Source organism: Chanodichthys erythropterus, chromosome 6 (genome assembly GCF_024489055.1).
Source record: "Chanodichthys erythropterus isolate Z2021 chromosome 6, ASM2448905v1, whole genome shotgun sequence".
In the NCBI taxonomy this organism is placed as follows: Eukaryota; Metazoa; Chordata; class Actinopteri; order Cypriniformes; family Xenocyprididae; genus Chanodichthys; species Chanodichthys erythropterus.
Window position 1 is genome coordinate 9277292 of NC_090226.1, and position 19897 is coordinate 9297188.

Below are 19897 nucleotides of genomic sequence, written 5' to 3' on the forward strand. Positions count from 1 at the left end.
GGTAGGAACTTCAAGCAACACCTAGAGAAAAGCTTATTAAATGTGATCCTCCTTTTCAGCTCCTTCCAAGGTGTTAAATCTAACTGTTAACCAGCTTCAGCAGAGCAAGGTGTTAATTAAGTGGGGAACGGAGCTAACGCGGCAGAAGGGTTAATGGCAAAACGGGAGGGGTGTTCACACGCTTTCAGGTGAGTTTAGCATTACACTGTCAGTCGGGCATATCATTAAGCATTCAAGAACGCACTGATATAGTGCCTTTACCTCTGCTGAGAGGGCAACAGGGGGAGGAACTGACAAATGTACTGCTTTTTCCAGTGTGCATAACAAAACTATGTAGGAACATTTTTAAATACCAATTTCTAATCAATGATAGCAAAAGGTGGACCAAAAGTGTGTGTATATATATATATATATATATATATATATATATATATATATATATATATATATATATATATATATATATATATATATATATATATATAATATACAAAAGGTGGGCCAAAAGTGTGTGTATATATATATATATATATATATATATATATATATATATATATATATATATATATATATATATATATATATATATATATATATATATATATATAATATACAAAAGGTGGGCCAAAAGTGTGTGTATATTATATATATATATATATATAGTTTTAATTTCAATTTACCCCCTATCACTGACATAAATGGAAGTGTTGTACATAAAATCTAGATACATTTTAAATACCAATTTCCAATACCAATAACTTTTATTGAGCTTTAATTTGAAGTTACCTCATATCACTGATATTTTACCTCATATCACTGACATAAATGTGTTTGGCACTTGCATAAAACAAAAATATATCTAGGATAAATTTTTAAATGCCAATTTCTACTCATTTATAGCACCAAAAGTTAAAGGATTCGTTCACTTTCAAATTAAAATGTCCTTATAATTTTCTCATCCCCATGTCATCCAAGATATTCATGTCTTTCTTTCTTCAGTCAAAAAGAAATTAACGTTTTTGATGAAAACATTCCAGGATTTTTCTCCTTATTATGGATTTCAATGAAGCCCAAACAGTTGAAGGTCAAAATTACAGTTTCAGTGCAGCTTCAAAGCATTCTACACAATCCCAGATGAGAAATAAGGGTCTTATCTAGAGAAACCATCACTCATTTTCTAAAAAAAAAAGAAATTATATACGTTTTTAACCATAAATGCTCATCTTGAACTAGCTCTCTTCTTCTTCTCTATTAGAATTCCAGCAGTGTAGACACTGCTAAGTGTATTACTGCCCTCCACAGGTCAACGTTTGAATTAATTTGTCATATACAATATGCTACTGCAAGTATATAACAATTAGTTCAAACGTTGACCTGTGGAGGGCAGTAATACACTTAGCAGTGTCTACACTGCTGGAATTCTAATAGAGAAGAAGAAGAGAGCTAGTTCAAGATGAGCATTTATGGTTAAAAACATATAATTTTTTTTTTTTTTTTTTTTTTTTTTTTAGAAAATGAGTGATGGACCCTTATTTCTCGTCTGGGATCGTGTAGAATGCAGAATGAAACTGTAATTTTGACCTTGAACTGTTTGGAGGCCATTGAAGTCCACTATATGGAGAAAAATCCTGGAATGTTTTCATCAAAAACCTTAATTTCTTTTCTACTGAAGAGAGAAGGACATGGACATTTTGGATGACATGGGGGTGAGTAAAGTATCAGGAAATTTTAATTTAAAAAAGAACTAATCCTTTATTAAATGCGTGTTTAGATTCATGCCACATAAATGACATAAATGTGTTTTGCGTTTGGAAAAGCAGTAGAAACGTGGGTGTGGTCTTTGAAGTGGAGAAATCCTTTTGTTTCTTCATAAAGACCTACAAACTCTTTGTTAACAAGAATCCACGTCGCGACCCTTTATGTATTCAATATACCATGAGCAATCTCACAAGATGCTGACCTGCCATTGTCTCGTCAAACGCCGAGCTAAAAACGTTCATGAGGTTCCTTTAAGAACTCTCACCTCTTCTAACACCTTTCAGCGCTTCCTCCACCCCCTCTCTCATTTCATTTCATTAACAGTCTCACAGTAAGGGGTGTCGTTGGAGCTGGAGTTGAATGGACGGATAATTATCAGCGCTCCGAACAAAAACACGCACAAAGCAGCACATGGAAATCAACAATATAAGCTCACCTCCTCCCCACCCCCTTGTAGTTAGCAACCCAACCCTGAGGCAAAAGCTAACTTAATCATTTCTCTCACCATGAAACGACGGTCTCATATTTGTTACCATTTCGGGATGGAGCCGCACACTCATTCCATTTTTCATATCCGTCAGGTCCCAAGAGCACATCGCTAAGGGCTTGCGAGAAAAAAAAACAATGCTAGCAAGGAAAGCCCGCACACCGACTTGCTTGCCGGACACCCCTTCAGCCAATTAAAGCCATCCACCATGTATTTTCACTCTTGTTCCACATGCAGATCAGAAGGAAATTCTCAGTTCAAGAAGAGCTGCCCTTGCCAGCATTCGCCATGGTCTCCACAGCGACCGGTTGAAGGTGAGGGAACAGCTGTAATTGCACATGAGTAAAAGCGTCCAAAACCCAAAATGTGTAATTACAGCAAGCGATGGCTTGAGTCATTTCCCTAAGTGGTGTCTTGCTGGGCTCACATTGTGATAATGGCTTAATTTCTCAATGCTCGAAATACGTTCTCCGCTCCTAATTAGCACCTTGCGGAACAATGCGCCTTCAGGCAGTCACAGGAAATGAATGGGAGGAAAATAGAGACGTGGTGATTTCGACATGGTCAAGAGCAGCGTAAGAGACGGGTGCTGTTTTCTGCAACCTTCACTTAACTTTGTTAATGGTGTGTGAGAGCGGCTAAAGCTTTGTGCTGAGGGGAACCCTTGGTCAAAACACAATTCCAATAATAGGACAAAGAGACATTTTAAGGTTTGTAAGCTCCAAAAAATTAAATGGATGAATTAAAAATGAAATGTGCACATGCTGTCTGCATTGTTTTAGCTCCCATTTCACTAAAGGAATTATGTCAATCAGGTAAAGACACAAATTACACAACCCCAAAAATTAAATTTTATTTTAATGGGACAGAAAATATAAATCCATAGGCTACAATTAAAAAGTTGGAGCCAGTTTTACGATTTTTTAAAATTAAATTAATACTTTTATTCAACAAGGATGCATTAAATTGATCAAAAAAGTGACAGTAAAGACATTTATAATGTTACAATATATATATATATATACACACAAAATGTTGGGTGTTTCAAAAATGGACAAACCCAACCACTGTGTTAAACTTTTAAATGCATTTTTTAACCCAACGGTTGGGTTTGTCCATATTTGACCCAAATTTGGGTTGAAACAACCCAGCATTTTTTAGAGTGTATATTATATATATATATATATATATATATATATATTAAAAATTTTAATCTAATTGATTACATGCTCTGAGATTAATCTAAATTAATCGCATACATAATTTTTGCTGTGAAAGTATTAAATATTTCAATTGAAATGAATCAATGTACAATCAGCATTAGTGACAATGTTCAAAAACTCTTTTATTATCAATTTTTACTTTTCAAATAATGGCCATAACAATCAACAATATGACCTTATATGCTAAGGAAATAAATTCAAAAGTGCTTCAGGAAGAAGATTTGATGATGTGTGCCGTAACACCAAGGTAAATGTGATTGCTAACTGACGTCCAGTGATTTACATGTTTAGTCAATGCAAAGACGTGAATAGACATCCTGCGGCGCGATTCGCGCGAATTGAGCATTTCGGGCGTTTGACGCGCGTAACGCGTGATTCGCGCGAAACACATAAAGGAGTGGGAGAGCCCCTCTCATGACGCGAATTTGTGTCTGTTGTGAAGTGAATTTCACGAACGAATGAAGCGAGTAAACTCAAAATGTCCAAGCGTCCAACTACGCGTGAATAGTGCATTTTATTCACGCAAGTCGCGTCTGGTGTGAACAGTCGAATGGTTGCTAGAACGGCTCCAGGTTTAAAGGTCAATACGGAATGGATTAATCTGCGGTGTTTTTTTTAACGCGTTACTTTTTCTAAGATTAATTCATTGAAATTAACACGTTATTTTGACAGCCCTAATATATATATATATATATATATATAAATTGTTCTCTTATTTTAGTAAATCGTGGCCACGTTCGTACTAATTCATTCCCTCGTTTTGAATCAACTACAACAAAGGAACAAATTATTACAACATGGCCACAAACCTCTTTGAAAATGAGGGAACAAATTATTATAATCGCCTGCACAATTTAGTAAAACTAGGGAACAAATGATTATACTGTATGCATGATTTACTTAAAACAAAGGAATGAATTATTACATCATGCACACGATTTAGTATAAAGAGGGAGCAAATTTTTACAAATACATATTTTTTCCCACGTTTATGCGGCACTCTGTAATTTTGAACATTGATAATAACAAATGTTTCTTGAGTACCAAATCAACATATTAGAATGATTTCTAAAAGGATCATGTGGCATTTAAGACTGGAGTAATAATGCAGAAAATTCAAAGAAAAATTACAATTTAAAATATATTAAAATCGAAAGTTATTTGTAATAATATTTGACAATATTACTGTTTTTAACTACCATTTGGATCAAATAAATGCAGCCTTGGTGCGCATAAAAGACTTCTTTCAAAAGAATCTTACAGATCCCAAATTTTTAAACGGTAGTGTACATTTTTTTTTTAAATAAAAAAGTAAATAGTGCAACATTAATTGCACCGAGCTAGCAATGCTGACCTTTGTGAATAAGGCACATTTTATAATGAGCCTCATTTGCATTAAAAAAGGCATGTTTGAGCTCAAAAGAATGCCAGTGACTCAATTTAAATATTTTACTGCACAGTATTATTTAAGCTAGTGCATGGTAATGCTATATTAGCTAGTTTTTGTAAAATACCACTTGGTGTTGAACGAATCTGCCCTTAATCTTTGACAGACATGAAGACATTTGACTGCATTTGTCTGGTACAAAAATATCCATAGAGTCAAAGGGTCAGTGCAGTTCTAGTGGAAAAAATACCAAGTACCCTTGCTGTTCATTCCATAACAGTGAGCAGCGAGTTTAAGATCACAAAGCATGTTAAATGGGTCAAGCCCGAACACAGCTGTGGATATGGTGTTTCTCTGTGACAAACCAGCATATTGTACCTTCAAAAGCCCGTGCTGCGTCCACAAGATGTGACCAGTCGAGACCAGACGAAGGGTCCGGCAGGGGCATCATACCAGCGTCCGCCAGCTTGGCCTTGTCTGCCAGTGAGCTGTCAGAGAACCAGAGCTCATCTGCAGAGACAGCACACATAGTTCATTAGAGGACAGTTAGAGTGCATGTTTAGTTGGGACCCATCCCCTGTTCTCGCCATCTCTACAGTGATTAAAGTTTATGAAGACATTTTAATTTGGAAAAATGTGACCAGATGAAGGAAGGGCACATCATTTCATTTTGATTAAAGATTACAAAGACATTTTAAGTTGGAATAATGTGCACCACCAAATCATTCGCAATAAGAGCAGGAGCATGCATTAGGAAAGTAAAAAAGGTTCCATTTTGATTCCATGTTGATTTTAAAGCTCTATTCGAACAGAACATGCTCTGACCTAAATGTGCCTTTACTAAATAAATTAACTCAAGAGAGACTACAATTACACTTGACAATTCATCATGGATATAATGATCAGTTAGATTAAGAGGAAACTGAGATGGCCACCGAGGACACGACTGAAAAGCCTTGACTACGGCATAAACTTCATTAAACATTCATTCACTGGCAGAGATTTCAACTTGATAGAAAAGCAGTTGCTGCTGCTGCTCAACAGTCAAGGGCCAAAGGGCATCTTTACCCACAATTTGATGTACTTATGGAGAAAGAATCAAATGCGGCAAGTCACAGAAGCAGAGTAAAATTAGCTCTAGGTGACCTAGAGAGCAAACTCGCTAATTCACACAAAGTCTGTTCATGCAGGCAGACAGTCAGGCCTCGCCTGAGAGCAGAGAGGTGAGAGTGATTTGAATAATGAATGAAGTTGGCTGGCTTAGAGTTCTGCTATAATGAGAGAGGAACTGTACGCTTCAGACAGCTGGAGAACAGCTCAAGTGTCTGTATGCGAAACACGCCAAGAGGCATTAGGGCCGTTCACACAGGACGTGTTCTTGCGTTCTATATGTGCTAATTTTTGTGTACAAAAATATGCATTATATAGGCGTCTTTGGCTGTTATGGTGTCTGGTGTCTTGCTAATTTTGTATTTTTTAAACATGTTGAGTTAGAAAATAGTTCTGTTAATTTGGGAATGTTGCATAATTTTTTTAATATTTGTAAAAAAAAAAAGAAAAAAAATTCCAAAATACACTTAAAAAGAGAAATAAAAAAAATAAATAAATAAATAAATAAATAAATAAATAAATATATATATATATATATATATATATTATATATATATATATATATATATTTATATTCTTCTCTTAAAGGTGCTAAAGAGGATGTTTTGTTTTATACATTTTTGCAATATTACTTGAAACTGTCTTTACTAACTGATAAAAGACTATTTATTAGGTGAACTGAAAGGAATAATATTAATATTCATCATCTGTGCTCGAGGTAGGGCCTTAAAAACATCAGCCAATCGTTTAGGCGATCATCCCGTAAATGATTGGCCCTCTGGCTTGTCAATCACTGCCATGACGTTCCTTGTGAGAGACGAGTGCGGCTGCACGCTCCAGTAACTTTCCACACTCCACAGGCGCCGCATGCGATGTTTTTTTCCGGAGACAGGAGTAACAACTGCAGATTATGAGTTACCTGCGGTGAGTCCGACATAATGAATCCACTAACACGACACAGCGAATGCCGGTGGTAAACACTCGTGTTCCAATACTCGTGCACGAGTTTTGGGAGGCATTCCCTCGAAATTCTTACGCATGCGCTCATTTCAAAAACTTAGTAACAGTCTTTGGTTTCTCAGTCGACGAAAAGATCCTCTTTAGCACCTTTAATAAAGGCCTTCTGAAGCAGAGTGAAGCATTTGTGTAATAAAAATATCCATATTTAACAAGTTATAAAGTAAAATATCCAGCTTCAGCCAGTTACGCGTCAATTACGCTTTTTTTGTTAGCTGAATACGGAAGGCGTAGGACGTAGCGTAAGCGTTTTGAACTGTGAGACTTTTACTCTTTCTACATAAGTTGAATGTGGTAGGTGGTCTGGCGGAAACTAGATATTTTTCTTCATAACTGGTTAAATATGGATAACGTTCATACACACGCATCGCTTCTCTTCAGAAGGCCTATATTAACCCCCCCGGAGCCATGTGGAGTAGCTATGTTTATGATGGATGGATGCATTTTCTTCAGCTTCATACTCATTGGTCCCATTCACTGCCATTATAAAGCTTGGACACCTCAGGATATTTATTAATATATCTACGATTGTGTTCATCAGAAAGAAGAAAGTCACCTAGGATGGCTTGAGGATGAGTAAATCTTGGGGTAATTTTCATTTTAAAGTGAACTAATCCTTTAACATACAGTTTTTGTGATATTCAAATTTTTTGCTGCTAAGCTGCAAGTCCCTAAAGGGACATGGTAAAAAAAAAATTTGAGATGGGAGGAAAAATTATTTGGCAATGCTGTTGCGTTCTCTCGCCAAGTGTTTTGTGTTCCCCTGAGAAACTGCGTTCACTCGCAAAATGTTTGGATCCCCCCCGAGAAACTTTGCATTCACTTGCAAAGAACACAAAAGTTTTGCGAGTGAACGCAGAAGTTTTTGCGAGGGAATGCAAAGGTTTTGCGATCAAATGCAAAGTTTCTCAGGGGAACGCGAACATTTTGTGAGCATACGCAAAGTTTTAAAGAAAGCATTGACGCATTGACTTTTTCTTCCCATCTCATATTTTTTCCACCACAATGTCCCCTTAGGGGCTCCGTACAATTGTGTACTTCCTGTGAACGTGCCTTCTGATCAAATGCATCGTGCTCCAGCTGTTTAATCCATGAACACATCTTGCTTTCAATGACCAGTCCAGCATAGTTATGCAAAATTCGTGCCATTATAATGATTTTCCTATTACAGCACACTCTTCATCGTGCTAAAATATTTCAGTAGACGTATAATAGTGTGATTAACACTAAGTCTCTCGTGCATTTCAGCAGATTTATAGTATCATTACTTGCTTCATTACTAAGTACAACATTAAAGTCTGCAGAGGCTAAAATTACTGTAACAGGAAGGAATGTGGTGAGCTTACAGAGGAGATGGAAAAATCTGCTATGAGCCAAAAAAAAAAACAAAAAAAAAAACACTCATTTATTCCATTATCATCAACCATGTCCTAGTGCTGGCAATCCAAGCATTTACATTATATGTGCAGCTGGTACTGTGATGCAGTCTGGGATGAAGTCTGGGTTATGTAAAATGAACCATAGGATTCTTACAACCATGTTAGTATCACCGATATGGTTACGACATTGGTAAATGTGCCGCAACATTACGAAAACTCACTTTTGAGCTGACCGGTGGCGTGGTTAAGACTCATGCGAGGTGGTAGGGTGCTGTGGTAGGGCAGGGCGCTGCTGAACAGGATGTCGTTGGGCATGGCCTGGTCCAGCATGGAGCTACGTGAGCTAGCTAAGGACAGCGCCCTCCGGTGGCTGCTGCACAAGCTCTCGTCTGAGAGAGTCCGGTACAAGGAGCGGCGTGGAGACTGACCGACAAGCGGTATCTGAAATAACACACACAAAAAAAAAAAAAACAGATGTGATGGATAGATTGGAAATGGAAGAAGAAAGGTAACAGGAAGACAAAGAGAAAGCAGAGGGAGAGTGAAAGAGGGAAGCAAAGATATTATTCATCAGAATATGATTATCTGAAAGGCTCTGCAATATTGTTAATAAAACAGCCATGGCAATAAAGCACATATCACTTAATTGAATTGTGGGAGAGAGGCGGGGGGTGGAGAGCAGGGGGAGGGTGAGCTAAGGAAACATGAGACTCAGCTGGGGACCAATCAGCAGTCAGAGTGAGTGACTGGGTCTGTGAGTCAGATCTATTAGAGTCATAGCGTTCTCATCAATAATGCAGGCGCGATGGACACGGTCCTCATGGGGGGTCTATGGGCAGGAGGAGGGGCTCCAGCTGACAATTAGAGACATGAACGTGACAGAGGACTAACAGAAATGGGATGCTTATTACAGTCGTCAGGGACTGGGGGGAAAAGCATGGTGAATAATACAAAGTCTGACAAAAAAAAATAAAAAATCCTACAATGTTTGTGCAGAGAGAGACTAGCTGAAACAATGAAATATTAATTCCCATTTTATTAGAAGTCATAATAACCATCATCATCATCATCATCATTTACTAATAATCACTTAACAACAAGAACTGTTTTTCAACTATTCAACTATTATTATTATTATTATTATTATTATTATTAGTGCTATCAAATGGTTAATTGCGATTATCAAGTCAAGTCAAGTCAAGTCACCTTTATTTATTTAGTACTTTTTACAATGCAGATTGTATCAAAGCAGCTTTACAGTGATAACTGGTATATAATTTTGGCTGCACAGCAGCTCTTAAAGGGATAGTTCACCCAAAAATGAAAATTTGATGTTTATCTGCTTACCCCCAGTGCATCCAAGATGTAGGTGACTTTTTTTCTTCAGTCGAACGCAAATTATGATTTTTAACTGCAACCGCTGCCGTCTGTCAGTCAAATAATAGCAGTAGATGGGAACTTCAACTATAACAGTAAATAAAACTTGCTTAGACAAATCAAAATTAAACCCTGCGGCTCGTGACGACACATTGATGTCTTAAGACACGAACCGATCGGTTTGTGCGAGAAACCGAACATTATTTATATAATTTTTACCTCTAATACACCACTATGTCCAACTTCGTTCAGCTTCCTGCTAGTGAGGTCAAAAAAAGGGTTCTAATGACGGAAGTGATGTCTCGCCCATATACTTCAATGAGCGCGAGACATCACTTCCGTTGTCAGAGCGCGATCGGACCTCACTAGCCGGAAGCTGAACGCAGTTGGACATAGTGGTGTATTAGAGGTAAAAAATTATATAAATACTGTTCGGTTTCTTGCAAACCGATCGTTTCGTGTCTTAGGACATCAATGTGTCGTCACGAGCCGCAGGGTTTAATTTGAATTTGTCTATGGAAGTTTTTTCGACTCTTATTGTTCAAGTTCCCAATCACTGCTATTATTTGACTGAAAGACGGCAGCGGTTGCAGTTAAAAATCATAATTTGCGTTCGACTGAAGAAAAAAAGTCACCTACATCTTGGATGCCCTGGGGGTAAGCAGATAAACATCAAATTTTCATTTTTGGGTGAACTATCCCTTTAAAGAAAATGATGTCAATGCAGGCTGATCAAAGCACTGTTGATTATCAAATGTCAAGTCAAATGTCATTTATCCAAAATAAAAGTTTGTTTACATAATATGCGTGTACTGTGTATTTTTAATATATATATATATATATATATATATATATATATATATATATATGTATGTATATATGTATGTATATATGTATATATGTATGTATATATGTATATTATTAATAAAAGCAATAACAAAAAAAAAACGTTAAATTATTATATATTTTGCAGTTAACTGAAATAAGAATAATAATTAATATTATATTATTAATAATTAATATATATTATTAACAACAACAACAACAGCAACAATACCATCTTTCTCAGTGGGGTTTGTGAGGCATTATTCTTTGTAAAGCTGCTTTGGAACATTATGCATTGTAAAAAGCACTATGCAAATGAATCAAAGTAAAGCTTACAGTGAGACTCACACGCATATAGAACGTGTGGGCATATGGCGCTTTATAATCCACACTGCAGTGAGCAAATCAGGTGAGGAGAATGACTGATTGTTGTGACCTCATTTCCTCAAGACGCTTCCATTAGTCAAGCAAATGGTTGTTACACAGGCTGCTGACTGGTTAGTTGATTTGCTTGTCAGTGTAACGCCAGTGAATAATGCGTTTGTCGCAAAACATGTTCAAAACAATTTCTTAGTTTTTCAGTGTTGTTTTAACATGTCCTAACCACAGCAGCACTTGCTCAACACATTACTCATCCTCCAGGGCTCAGCTCTACACTCACCTTGCCGCGACCTGCCTGCCCCGGGGGACTGTCGGGTAGGAGCATCCTGAGGAAGGCCTCCTTAGAGAGCGTCTGGAGCTTCTCACCTGCACTGTTAACCAACTGGGATGGGTCTCTCAAATAGAGCCCCCTGAGAGAGAGAGACAAAGGGAGAGGAAGGGCGAAAGAAAGTGAAACAAATTAGACAATAAAACAGACATTAGCAGCTAGTTTTGTTGTAGTATCAATCTAAAGTGAATTGTGAAGTGCCTCTGTATGTGGTGGTGTAGATTTGGGTTTCTCCTTGTAAAGGTGCTACAGACAAAACATTCAAAGGACTACAAGGCTACGGTAGTGACAAAAAACAGGATTATGGGCCATTGAGTAAGGAACAGCCTTCACACAGTCATGACATGACTCATCAGGGAACAAATCAAAACAGATCATTGACTACTGTGTTCTGAAAGGAATAGTTCACTCAAAAATGAAAATGTCATAGTTTACTCACACTCGCGCTGTTTCAAAACCATGTGATGATTTTTCTAAAAAAACAAAAACAAAAAAAAAAACATTCTGGCCGGGCCCTTATTAATAAAACAAAAGTGAATGTGGCTGTCAAGCTCCAAAAAGACAAAAAAGCACATTCACAAGCATTATTTTCCAAGTCTTCTGATGCCATACAATAGCTTTATGTGAGGAACAGACAAAAATTTAAATCAATATTCACTGAATATTTAGATATCCATGCTGGCAGAGTAGCTAGGTCTGCTTCATGAATAAATTCTTTTCAATGAATCACTTGTAGTTCAACAAACAGGTGAACTGAACAACTTACTGACTAAGATTGCAGCTCACTAAAGAAGAAAATTATGTTCATCACATGACTCATGCTACTTTTTTTTTGGTGCCTTTACATTATTTTACATTTCTTCAAAAGAGAAACAAGCACATTATTAAAAATGTCTCCTTTTGTGTTTTACAGAAGAAAAAGGTCATATGGGTTTGGAATGACATGAAGGTGAGTAAATGATGACAATTTTTATTTTGTACGTGAACTGTCCCTTTAAGGGGAAGAAAGTGCCATTTTTACAAGACAAGAGGGAAGGAACAACAGGGGATAATTCAGGGCCAGGTAATGATCCAACTACCTTGATTTCCTGAAAAGTGTCTTTAGAAGTAAAGACAACAAAGCCTCTGAGCGACTGAGGCAGCAATAAAGAGGGGAAAAAATGATTACACACAGAGCTTTGAATCGATTCCCTTTTGCTTTTAAACCTGATACAACAGAAATTTGAATTTCCATCAAATATTGTCTGCATCAGGAAAACGTCAGCATCCCCCGGTGAGCTTGTCAATCAAATCCAGTCTCTGCTTTAATCGTTAGAGAAACATTTACCAGGCCTTCAGTCTTATGCGAAGTGGCAGGTGTCAAATAGATTCTGTCTGGATTCTGTATGATGGAGGTTACATAATATGTCTGTTGACATCGATCATCTCTGAAACACTGCCAGCAGGAGATGGGTTACTGACCTAAAAGGTTTTTCGAATGTCACTGATATGCATAGGTACTAGTCAGACACTGACTTAATGCATTTGTTAAACAAAAAAAGCAACATGACTGAAGTGATTTAATCTCACTTTGAACTCTTGTCTAGCTGCAAGGTTACATAAGTTCCATAAAACATTAGGTGCTACTTACCTAAAGTCTCTAGCTTGCCCTTGCTCCTCCAGTAAGTGGTCATTTTCTCCTTTCTTCCAGCCAGTCAAATACTTCTCGCCTTGTGACTGGCAGGTGAGTGAGTGCTTTTCCCGCCCTCCCATTGGAGTCGTGTCCGTGGGAGAGATGATGTAGATTTTTGAGGGGTCAATGGAGCTGGAGTTCTTCAAACAGCGTTCAGAGGGGCTTCCAGAATGACGAGAACCACTGAGGGGGAAAAAAGTGGACACCAAAATGAAACCAATAATTGATCACATAACTGATTTATCATGTAAAAGGGATTTCTGAACTATTAATTATAAGGTTTTAAGAGGATTCTTATCAAGGCAAGAAGATCGGAAGTAAAAATGACTGTTGAAAAAGTAAAAAATACGGTAAAGCTCTTTCCAATCGAAGCCTCCAGCACAGCCAATGTTATTTTATTATTATATAGCATTTTTACTTTAAGTCTTTCTTAGGTGAATCAGCAAGAATAAGAAATAATACTTAACCAATAATGAACCACTCTTAATGTTACTGGCAAGTTTCACAATTGAAAAACAAAGCTATAAACTTCAGGGGATGTGCAAAAGTACATTTAAATTAATTCATTTTACACTAATCAAGCAGTTGTTGAATGAGTAGTCAATCATCATGTAAATAATCATATGCTCTCTCTCTCTATCTCACCTGGAAAGAGAGGAGATCTCACTTAGATCTCCTGTGCTGCCATCCGTGGTGTGACCGGTGGGTGTAGCGGGAACGTATCCTTGAGACAAGAACATCTTTGCCCTTCCTTCATCAGTCTCACCGTCCTCATGGTATTCCAGAGGCCACGGGAGTCCCGTCTCAACCCTCCCATCCCTCATGACCATCCGTGAGGGTCCCACCCCAGTCAGGGGCAAGGACGGGGGTGGAGGGGGCATGCAGGGTGCTGTATCTATCCCACTGTCGGTGGACGCCCCCTTTATGTAGGTTAGACCCAGGGACTCTGGATCCATTGGGTCTCCAGAACCGAAATGTTTCTCGTCGCTGCCGCTGGAAGCATTGCTGGAGAGGGTGTTGTTACTGGAGTGGCTGGAGCAATGACTGTGGCAGCTCTTCTCTCTGGGCTGGAAGATTAAAGTTGGCCAATTTTTATGGTTGAAAAAACATGTACTACAGTTCAAAAGTTTGGGGTCAGTAAGATTTGAGTGATTTTTTTCCCTCTTATGGTTACCAAGGCTTCATTTATTTAATAATAATTAAAAAAAAAAAAAAAAGAGTAAAAACAGAAATAGTGTTAATTTTTTTTTTTTTTCCAAAGTTGCAAGAGAGAGAAAAAAAAATACAAGAAAATAATATTTCAGTCTTTCTACTTAAATTTAATGTTCAATTCAATGTGTTACTTGTCATTTCTTTGTAATTATTTGTGAAATTTACTTGCAATTTCCAAGTGAAAATTGGTTAAAGGTGCTGTAGAATGGAAAATTGAATTTAACTTGGCATAGTTGAATAACATGAGTTCAGTACATGGAAATGACATACAATGAGTCTCAAACACCATTGTTTCCTCCTTCTTATGTAAATTTGATTTGTTTAAAAGACCTCCGAAGAACAGGCGAATCTCAACATAACACCGACTGTTACGTAACAGTCTGAATCATTAATATGTATGACCCCAATATTTGCACATGCCAGCTCATGTTCAAGGCCAGTATTAACGTCTGGATCTGTGCACAGCTGAATCATCAGACTAGGTAAGCAAGCAAGAATAGCGAAAAATGGCAGATGGAGTGATAATAACTGACATGATATCATGATATTTTTAGTGATATTTGTAAATTGTCTTTCTAAATGTTTCGTTAGCATGTTGCTAATGTACTGTTAAATGTGGTTCAAGTTACCATTGTTTATTACTGTATTCACGGAGACAAGAGAGACGTTGTTATTTTCCTTTTTTAAACACTTGCAGTCTGTATAATTCATAAACGCAACTTCATTCTTTATAAATCTCTCCAATTTGAGGGTTATATTAGCTGTGTGAACTTTTATGTCGCGAGCTTGGGGGCGGGGAGCACGAGAATTTAAAGGGGCTGCAGCCTGAATCGGCGCATATTTAATGATGCCCCAAAATAGGCAGTTAAAAAATGAATAAAAAAAAAAATCTATAGGGTATTTTGAGCAGAAACTTCACAGACACATTCAGGGGACACCTTAGACTTACATTACATCTTTTGAAAACGCGTTCTACGGCACCTTTAAAAAAACAAATCCTACAACAACAGTATATTGTGAAATATTAATACATTTTAAAATAAGTTTTCTATTTTTTAATTTCTATTTTCATTCTAATATGCTAAATGTGTGCTCAAGAAACATATTATATATATATTATATATATATATATTATATATATATATTATATATATATATATATATATACACACACACACACAAATACATACAAACCAATCAATTATATGTATATAAAAATATATAAATAATATTATTTTACTGTATAGTAAAACATTTGTTTTTTCAATATATTCAGAATTTTTTTTTTTTAAATCTATCATTAGTGCTTAGGCACTGAATATGAGGCAGGCAAACCATTTTATGGAAATGCAACGTTTTACATCATGGTCACAATACAATCCAACAAAAATGGATGAAGGAAGACCCCCGGAAAACTGAAGTGCATTTAGAAAAGCAATAACAGCAACAGACAGAAGAACCAGCACTCTGCCATTACCACATACTGTAACCAATCTCACTGAAAATAAATAATTGATTATTCAGTTAAATTGCATCATCTAAATTTAAGCCCTTTCAAATGAATGGAAAGTGGATGATTTTTAAACTTTAATGCATGGTTTGCTTTGGAAGATCTACGGTGGTGCACCATTTCCAAATGTCCCCTCCGGCTAAAGCCAATGTGTCAGTTCTGTGAATCAAGTAATGGAGAAATGCAGAGCTTTGGATAAGTAATACGAGATAAACATTACGCATGAAGTTACTTCTTGCCGTTAGCATCAACATCGGCTGCAAGCAGCAAGGGTAGGGTGACCTTTTTGTGTTTGATAAATCTGGTGTATTTGTACTTCACCTGATGCACAGGCTCCTGACGTTGGAGCTACCCAGTGCACTAGGCAATACAGAATGTACAGTGTGGTGTCCTGTAACTGTGCTGGCGTCCAGTTTCTTACGTCAATTCCCACAGGGATTGCATGGCTGGATGTGACACTATGAGCCATCTGCCATAGATGTCAGCCCCCCTTTCCTCCAAACCAATAACCACCCCTCCATCACTACCCACCCACATGGAGAAATGTGGTGTATTTGCAAAGCTGCCAACTACACGTTCCTGACTAATGAGGTCACTGCACCCATCAGCCACATATAAACACGCAAACACTTGCACCGACAGACATGCATTCACTTAACATATGTTCCTTTTTCTGTACAGTACAAGACATTTTATGTATCATGAAGACGCTTATGCTCCAATAACCAGAAGTTAATATGTAAACTAGGAAAACGCTGCCTGCAATGTTGCAAATGTAGACAAGCAGAAGGAAACAAGTCCCTTTAAATTTGGTCAGAGACTGGATCTAACCCTTTTATAGTTCAACTGATTGATTACTTACCCGAGGAAATTTACCAGGCGAGTCTTTCGCCCCCTGTCTCTGTAGACCTCGGTTCAGGATCTTGGTGGATGGGATGTGCCACTTGGCCTCTGGTATGCAAGGTGATCCTGGAAATAATGGATGTGTTGTTACATGACATTGATTGGAGCACTGTGCATTTAAAACCGATTAGTTGATCAGATCTTAACCGAATGATTAATAGAATAGGTCTCAGCGTTATTTAATGCAGCTTGTTAAATTCATAAAACAAGTAAATCAGTCAATTAAAGTAGGTAAATAAATTCTGTAAGTCAATTGTAACTAATGAAGTTTAATCTGCATTGGCGCTTGAAAGAAAAACAATGCTTCTATACCGGCAGACCGCGTCCTCTCCAGCTTGTGCTCTCCATCTCTGTGCCCATCTCCCTCTTTTTCTTCTGGCTGATCATGAAGGGCAGGTGATTGTGATCTATGGTACAAGCAGAATATCGTTGTAGTGTAAAGGTCCACTGGCATTATTCATAGACGTTAATGATATTGAGTTTTTACAACCCAAGCATGTTGTATCAATACATTTCATATGGAGGGGTCATATTAAAAAAATAAAACTAACTTTTGAGTTAAAAGATTCTTTAATGTTCAGAAAAGTGGCTGTAATTTGTCTGCAAAGTTCCTGATCACATTTTTTGCAGCACTATTAAAGGGTTAATTCACCCAAAAATAAAAATGATTATAATTTACTCACCCTCAAGCCATCCTAGGTGTATATGACTTTCTTCTTTCAGTCAAACACAATCTGAGTTATATTAAAAAAATAATTCTGGCTCTTCCAAGCTTTATAATGGGAGTGAATGGTAACCAAGATTTTGAAGCCCAAAAAAGCACATCCATCCATCATAAAAGTAATCCATACGGCTCGAGTGGGTTAATAAAGGCCTTCTGAAGCGAAATGATGTGTTTTTGCAAGAAAAATATACATATTTAAACCTTTATATATTAGAATCACTGGCTTCTGTATGCGAATTTATTCCAGTGGAAGAGTGAACTTTGAACTGACGCATGACGTATCACAAATTAGAAGTCTAAAATGAGAATTTTTAAAGAGAAATGTCAAGAGGAGCTTGAGTTTGTTGCCCAGCCCTATTTGTTTGGATCACAAGAGGTGTCTACTCTCACCTAAACTAACATTATTCCGACATCATACGCCGGAACTCGACTCTCTCGTGAACACGTGGATTGACATTACTGGAAGCTAGTGATTGATTATAGTCTATAAAGTTATAAATATGGATATGTTTCCTAAAAAAACACATCGCTTCAGAAGGCCTTTATTAACCCCTGAAGCTGTATGGATTACTTTTCTGATGGATGGATGTGTTTTTTTGGCCTTCAAAATCTCGGTTAAAGGGATAGTAATTTTGGTAGAGGTAATTTTTTACCTCTAATACACCACTATGTCCAACTGCCTTGAGCATCCGGTTGATGAGGGCTGAAAACGCACTCTGATGCCAGAAGTGATTTCTCGCGTGCTATGTCAATAAGTGCGAGAAATCACTTCCAGCACCAGAGTGCATTCAGACCTCATCAACCGGATGCTCAAGGCAGTTGGACATAGTGGTGTATTAGAGGTAAAAAATGATATAAATGCTGTTCGGTTTCTCACACAAACCGATCGCTTCGTGTCTTAGGACATCAATGTGTCGTCACGAGCCGCAGGGTTTAATTTGGATTTGTCTGTGCATGTTTTTTGACTCTTTTAGATGGAATTCCCATTGATGTGCATTATATGACTGACAGACCACAATGGTTGGAGTTAAAAATCATCATTTATGTTCTACCGAAGAAACAAAGTCACCTACATCTTGGATGCCCTGGAGGTAAGCAGATAAACATCAAATTTTCATTTTTGGGAACTATCCCTTTATTGTTCACTCCCATTATAAAGCTTGGAAGAGCCAGAATATTTTTTTATATAAATCCGATTGTGTTTGACTGAAAGAAGAAAGTCATATACACCTAGGATGGCTTGAGGGTGAGTAAATTATGAGATTTTTGGGTGAACTAACCCTTTAAGCACAGATTGTGCACCTGTCTAATATTTGGGACAAAGAAAACCTTTACTAACACTTTATACAGACCACAGCAGACAAAATAAAATGAAAAATATATGATATAAAACATTTGTTTAAAGTAAGGTGATATAGAGGTCATTGTTAACTATCCCAGCATTGGTGGGGCAGGGAGGTTTCAAGACCCTCCAGTGTTGTGCGTCTGTCTGTGAATGAACAGCTGATGTTTACAAAGCTGGCCACGAAATATTAGCTCATACTAGACATCCTACTTTAATTCTGTTTGCACCAAAGATTTGCACCAAATCTCATATGATTAGACATTTGTGATAACCTCTATACCTGCTGGGCTCTTTGATTTCTGAGTTACAAGGCTGAGGCGAACAGAATCTCATTACCCATCATAACTGGCTTTCTGGGCCCATGTGCCGCAGGGACCGGGGTCACTGGAGGTTGATTGGTTACTGGGAGAACTGCAGTAGTGCTGGCCGGGATTTCCAGAAGGACTCTGAACCATCTCGAAGTCCTGCAACACCCTGCAATGAGGCAAACACAGGGCAGAGGCTCATTAATCAAGGCTCTGGTAGCACAAGCAATGAGAGCACTGCAACAAGACTCATTCATATTCTGGACCGGAGGGAGGAAACACTGTCAAAAAAAACTGGTGGAGCAGATTCTATTCATAGCAGGACCCCGTGTCTCCAGGGCTGGGAACGTCTGTGCATTCCAGAGGGGAAATAAGAGAAACATACTCCAGGAAGGAGTGACATGCCATGTGCAACACGGATCCCAACAGAGGAAGGGATGACAGCCTGGGTGAAGAGGCCGCAAAGGTGTCTGCATTTCAGACAAGGTGAAGACACAAGCATGCAACACACAGTCTTTCAATTGCACAAGAAGACACACATTATGAAGGGATCCCAAGTCTACAGCACCGGAAAATCAAGTTTTCCAATTAGCTCACCCTGAAAGGTGTCTCCTGAGAAATGCGAAAGCGAATCAATGCCACATAAGACTTCAACATGATCGTTCCGTACTTTTTTGCTTTCTCTAATCCAAAGGGTGGCATGTATCATCCTTAATAGCCTCTATGTGCTCCCTTTTGGGATTTCCCATTGGATATGTCAGCTGAGATATGTCTGGATAATCAAACATCACTGATATGAATTATTGTTCCATAAAAGTTATTTTTGCCGAACCCAATGAAAACAATTTGTTGTTGCTGTTTGTTATCTGTCTTGACATATTCACAGTGGTGACCAAATAAAAAACAACTATTCTAATACAATATAATATGCTATATATCAATAGTATAATGATT

The 19897-nt window shown here is 37.6% G+C and overlaps 1 protein-coding gene across 5 annotated transcripts in view; it reads right to left on the reverse strand.

Moving 5' to 3' along the window:
• The window catches only part of LOC137021477 (signal-induced proliferation-associated 1 like 2), a 75880-nt gene that overhangs the window by 3613 nt on the left and 52370 nt on the right, over positions 1–19897 (reverse strand). For 4 of the 5 annotated variants that reach the window (XM_067387962.1, XM_067387965.1, XM_067387963.1 and 1 more), the window contains exons 11-19: positions 18975–19112; positions 16882–16976; positions 16529–16635; positions 13590–14011; positions 12903–13127; positions 12352–12405; positions 11225–11354; positions 8583–8802; positions 5234–5365 (exon numbers count right to left, since the gene is read on the reverse strand). In XM_067387962.1, the coding sequence (XP_067244063.1) occupies positions 5234–5365; positions 8583–8802; positions 11225–11354; positions 12352–12405; positions 12903–13127; positions 13590–14011; positions 16529–16635; positions 16882–16976; positions 18975–19112 (1523 nt within the window). The remainder of the gene's footprint in view (positions 1–5233; positions 5366–8582; positions 8803–11224; positions 11355–12351; positions 12406–12902; positions 13128–13589; positions 14012–16528; positions 16636–16881; positions 16977–18974; positions 19113–19897) is intronic. The other variant, XM_067387966.1, reaches the window with a different exon arrangement.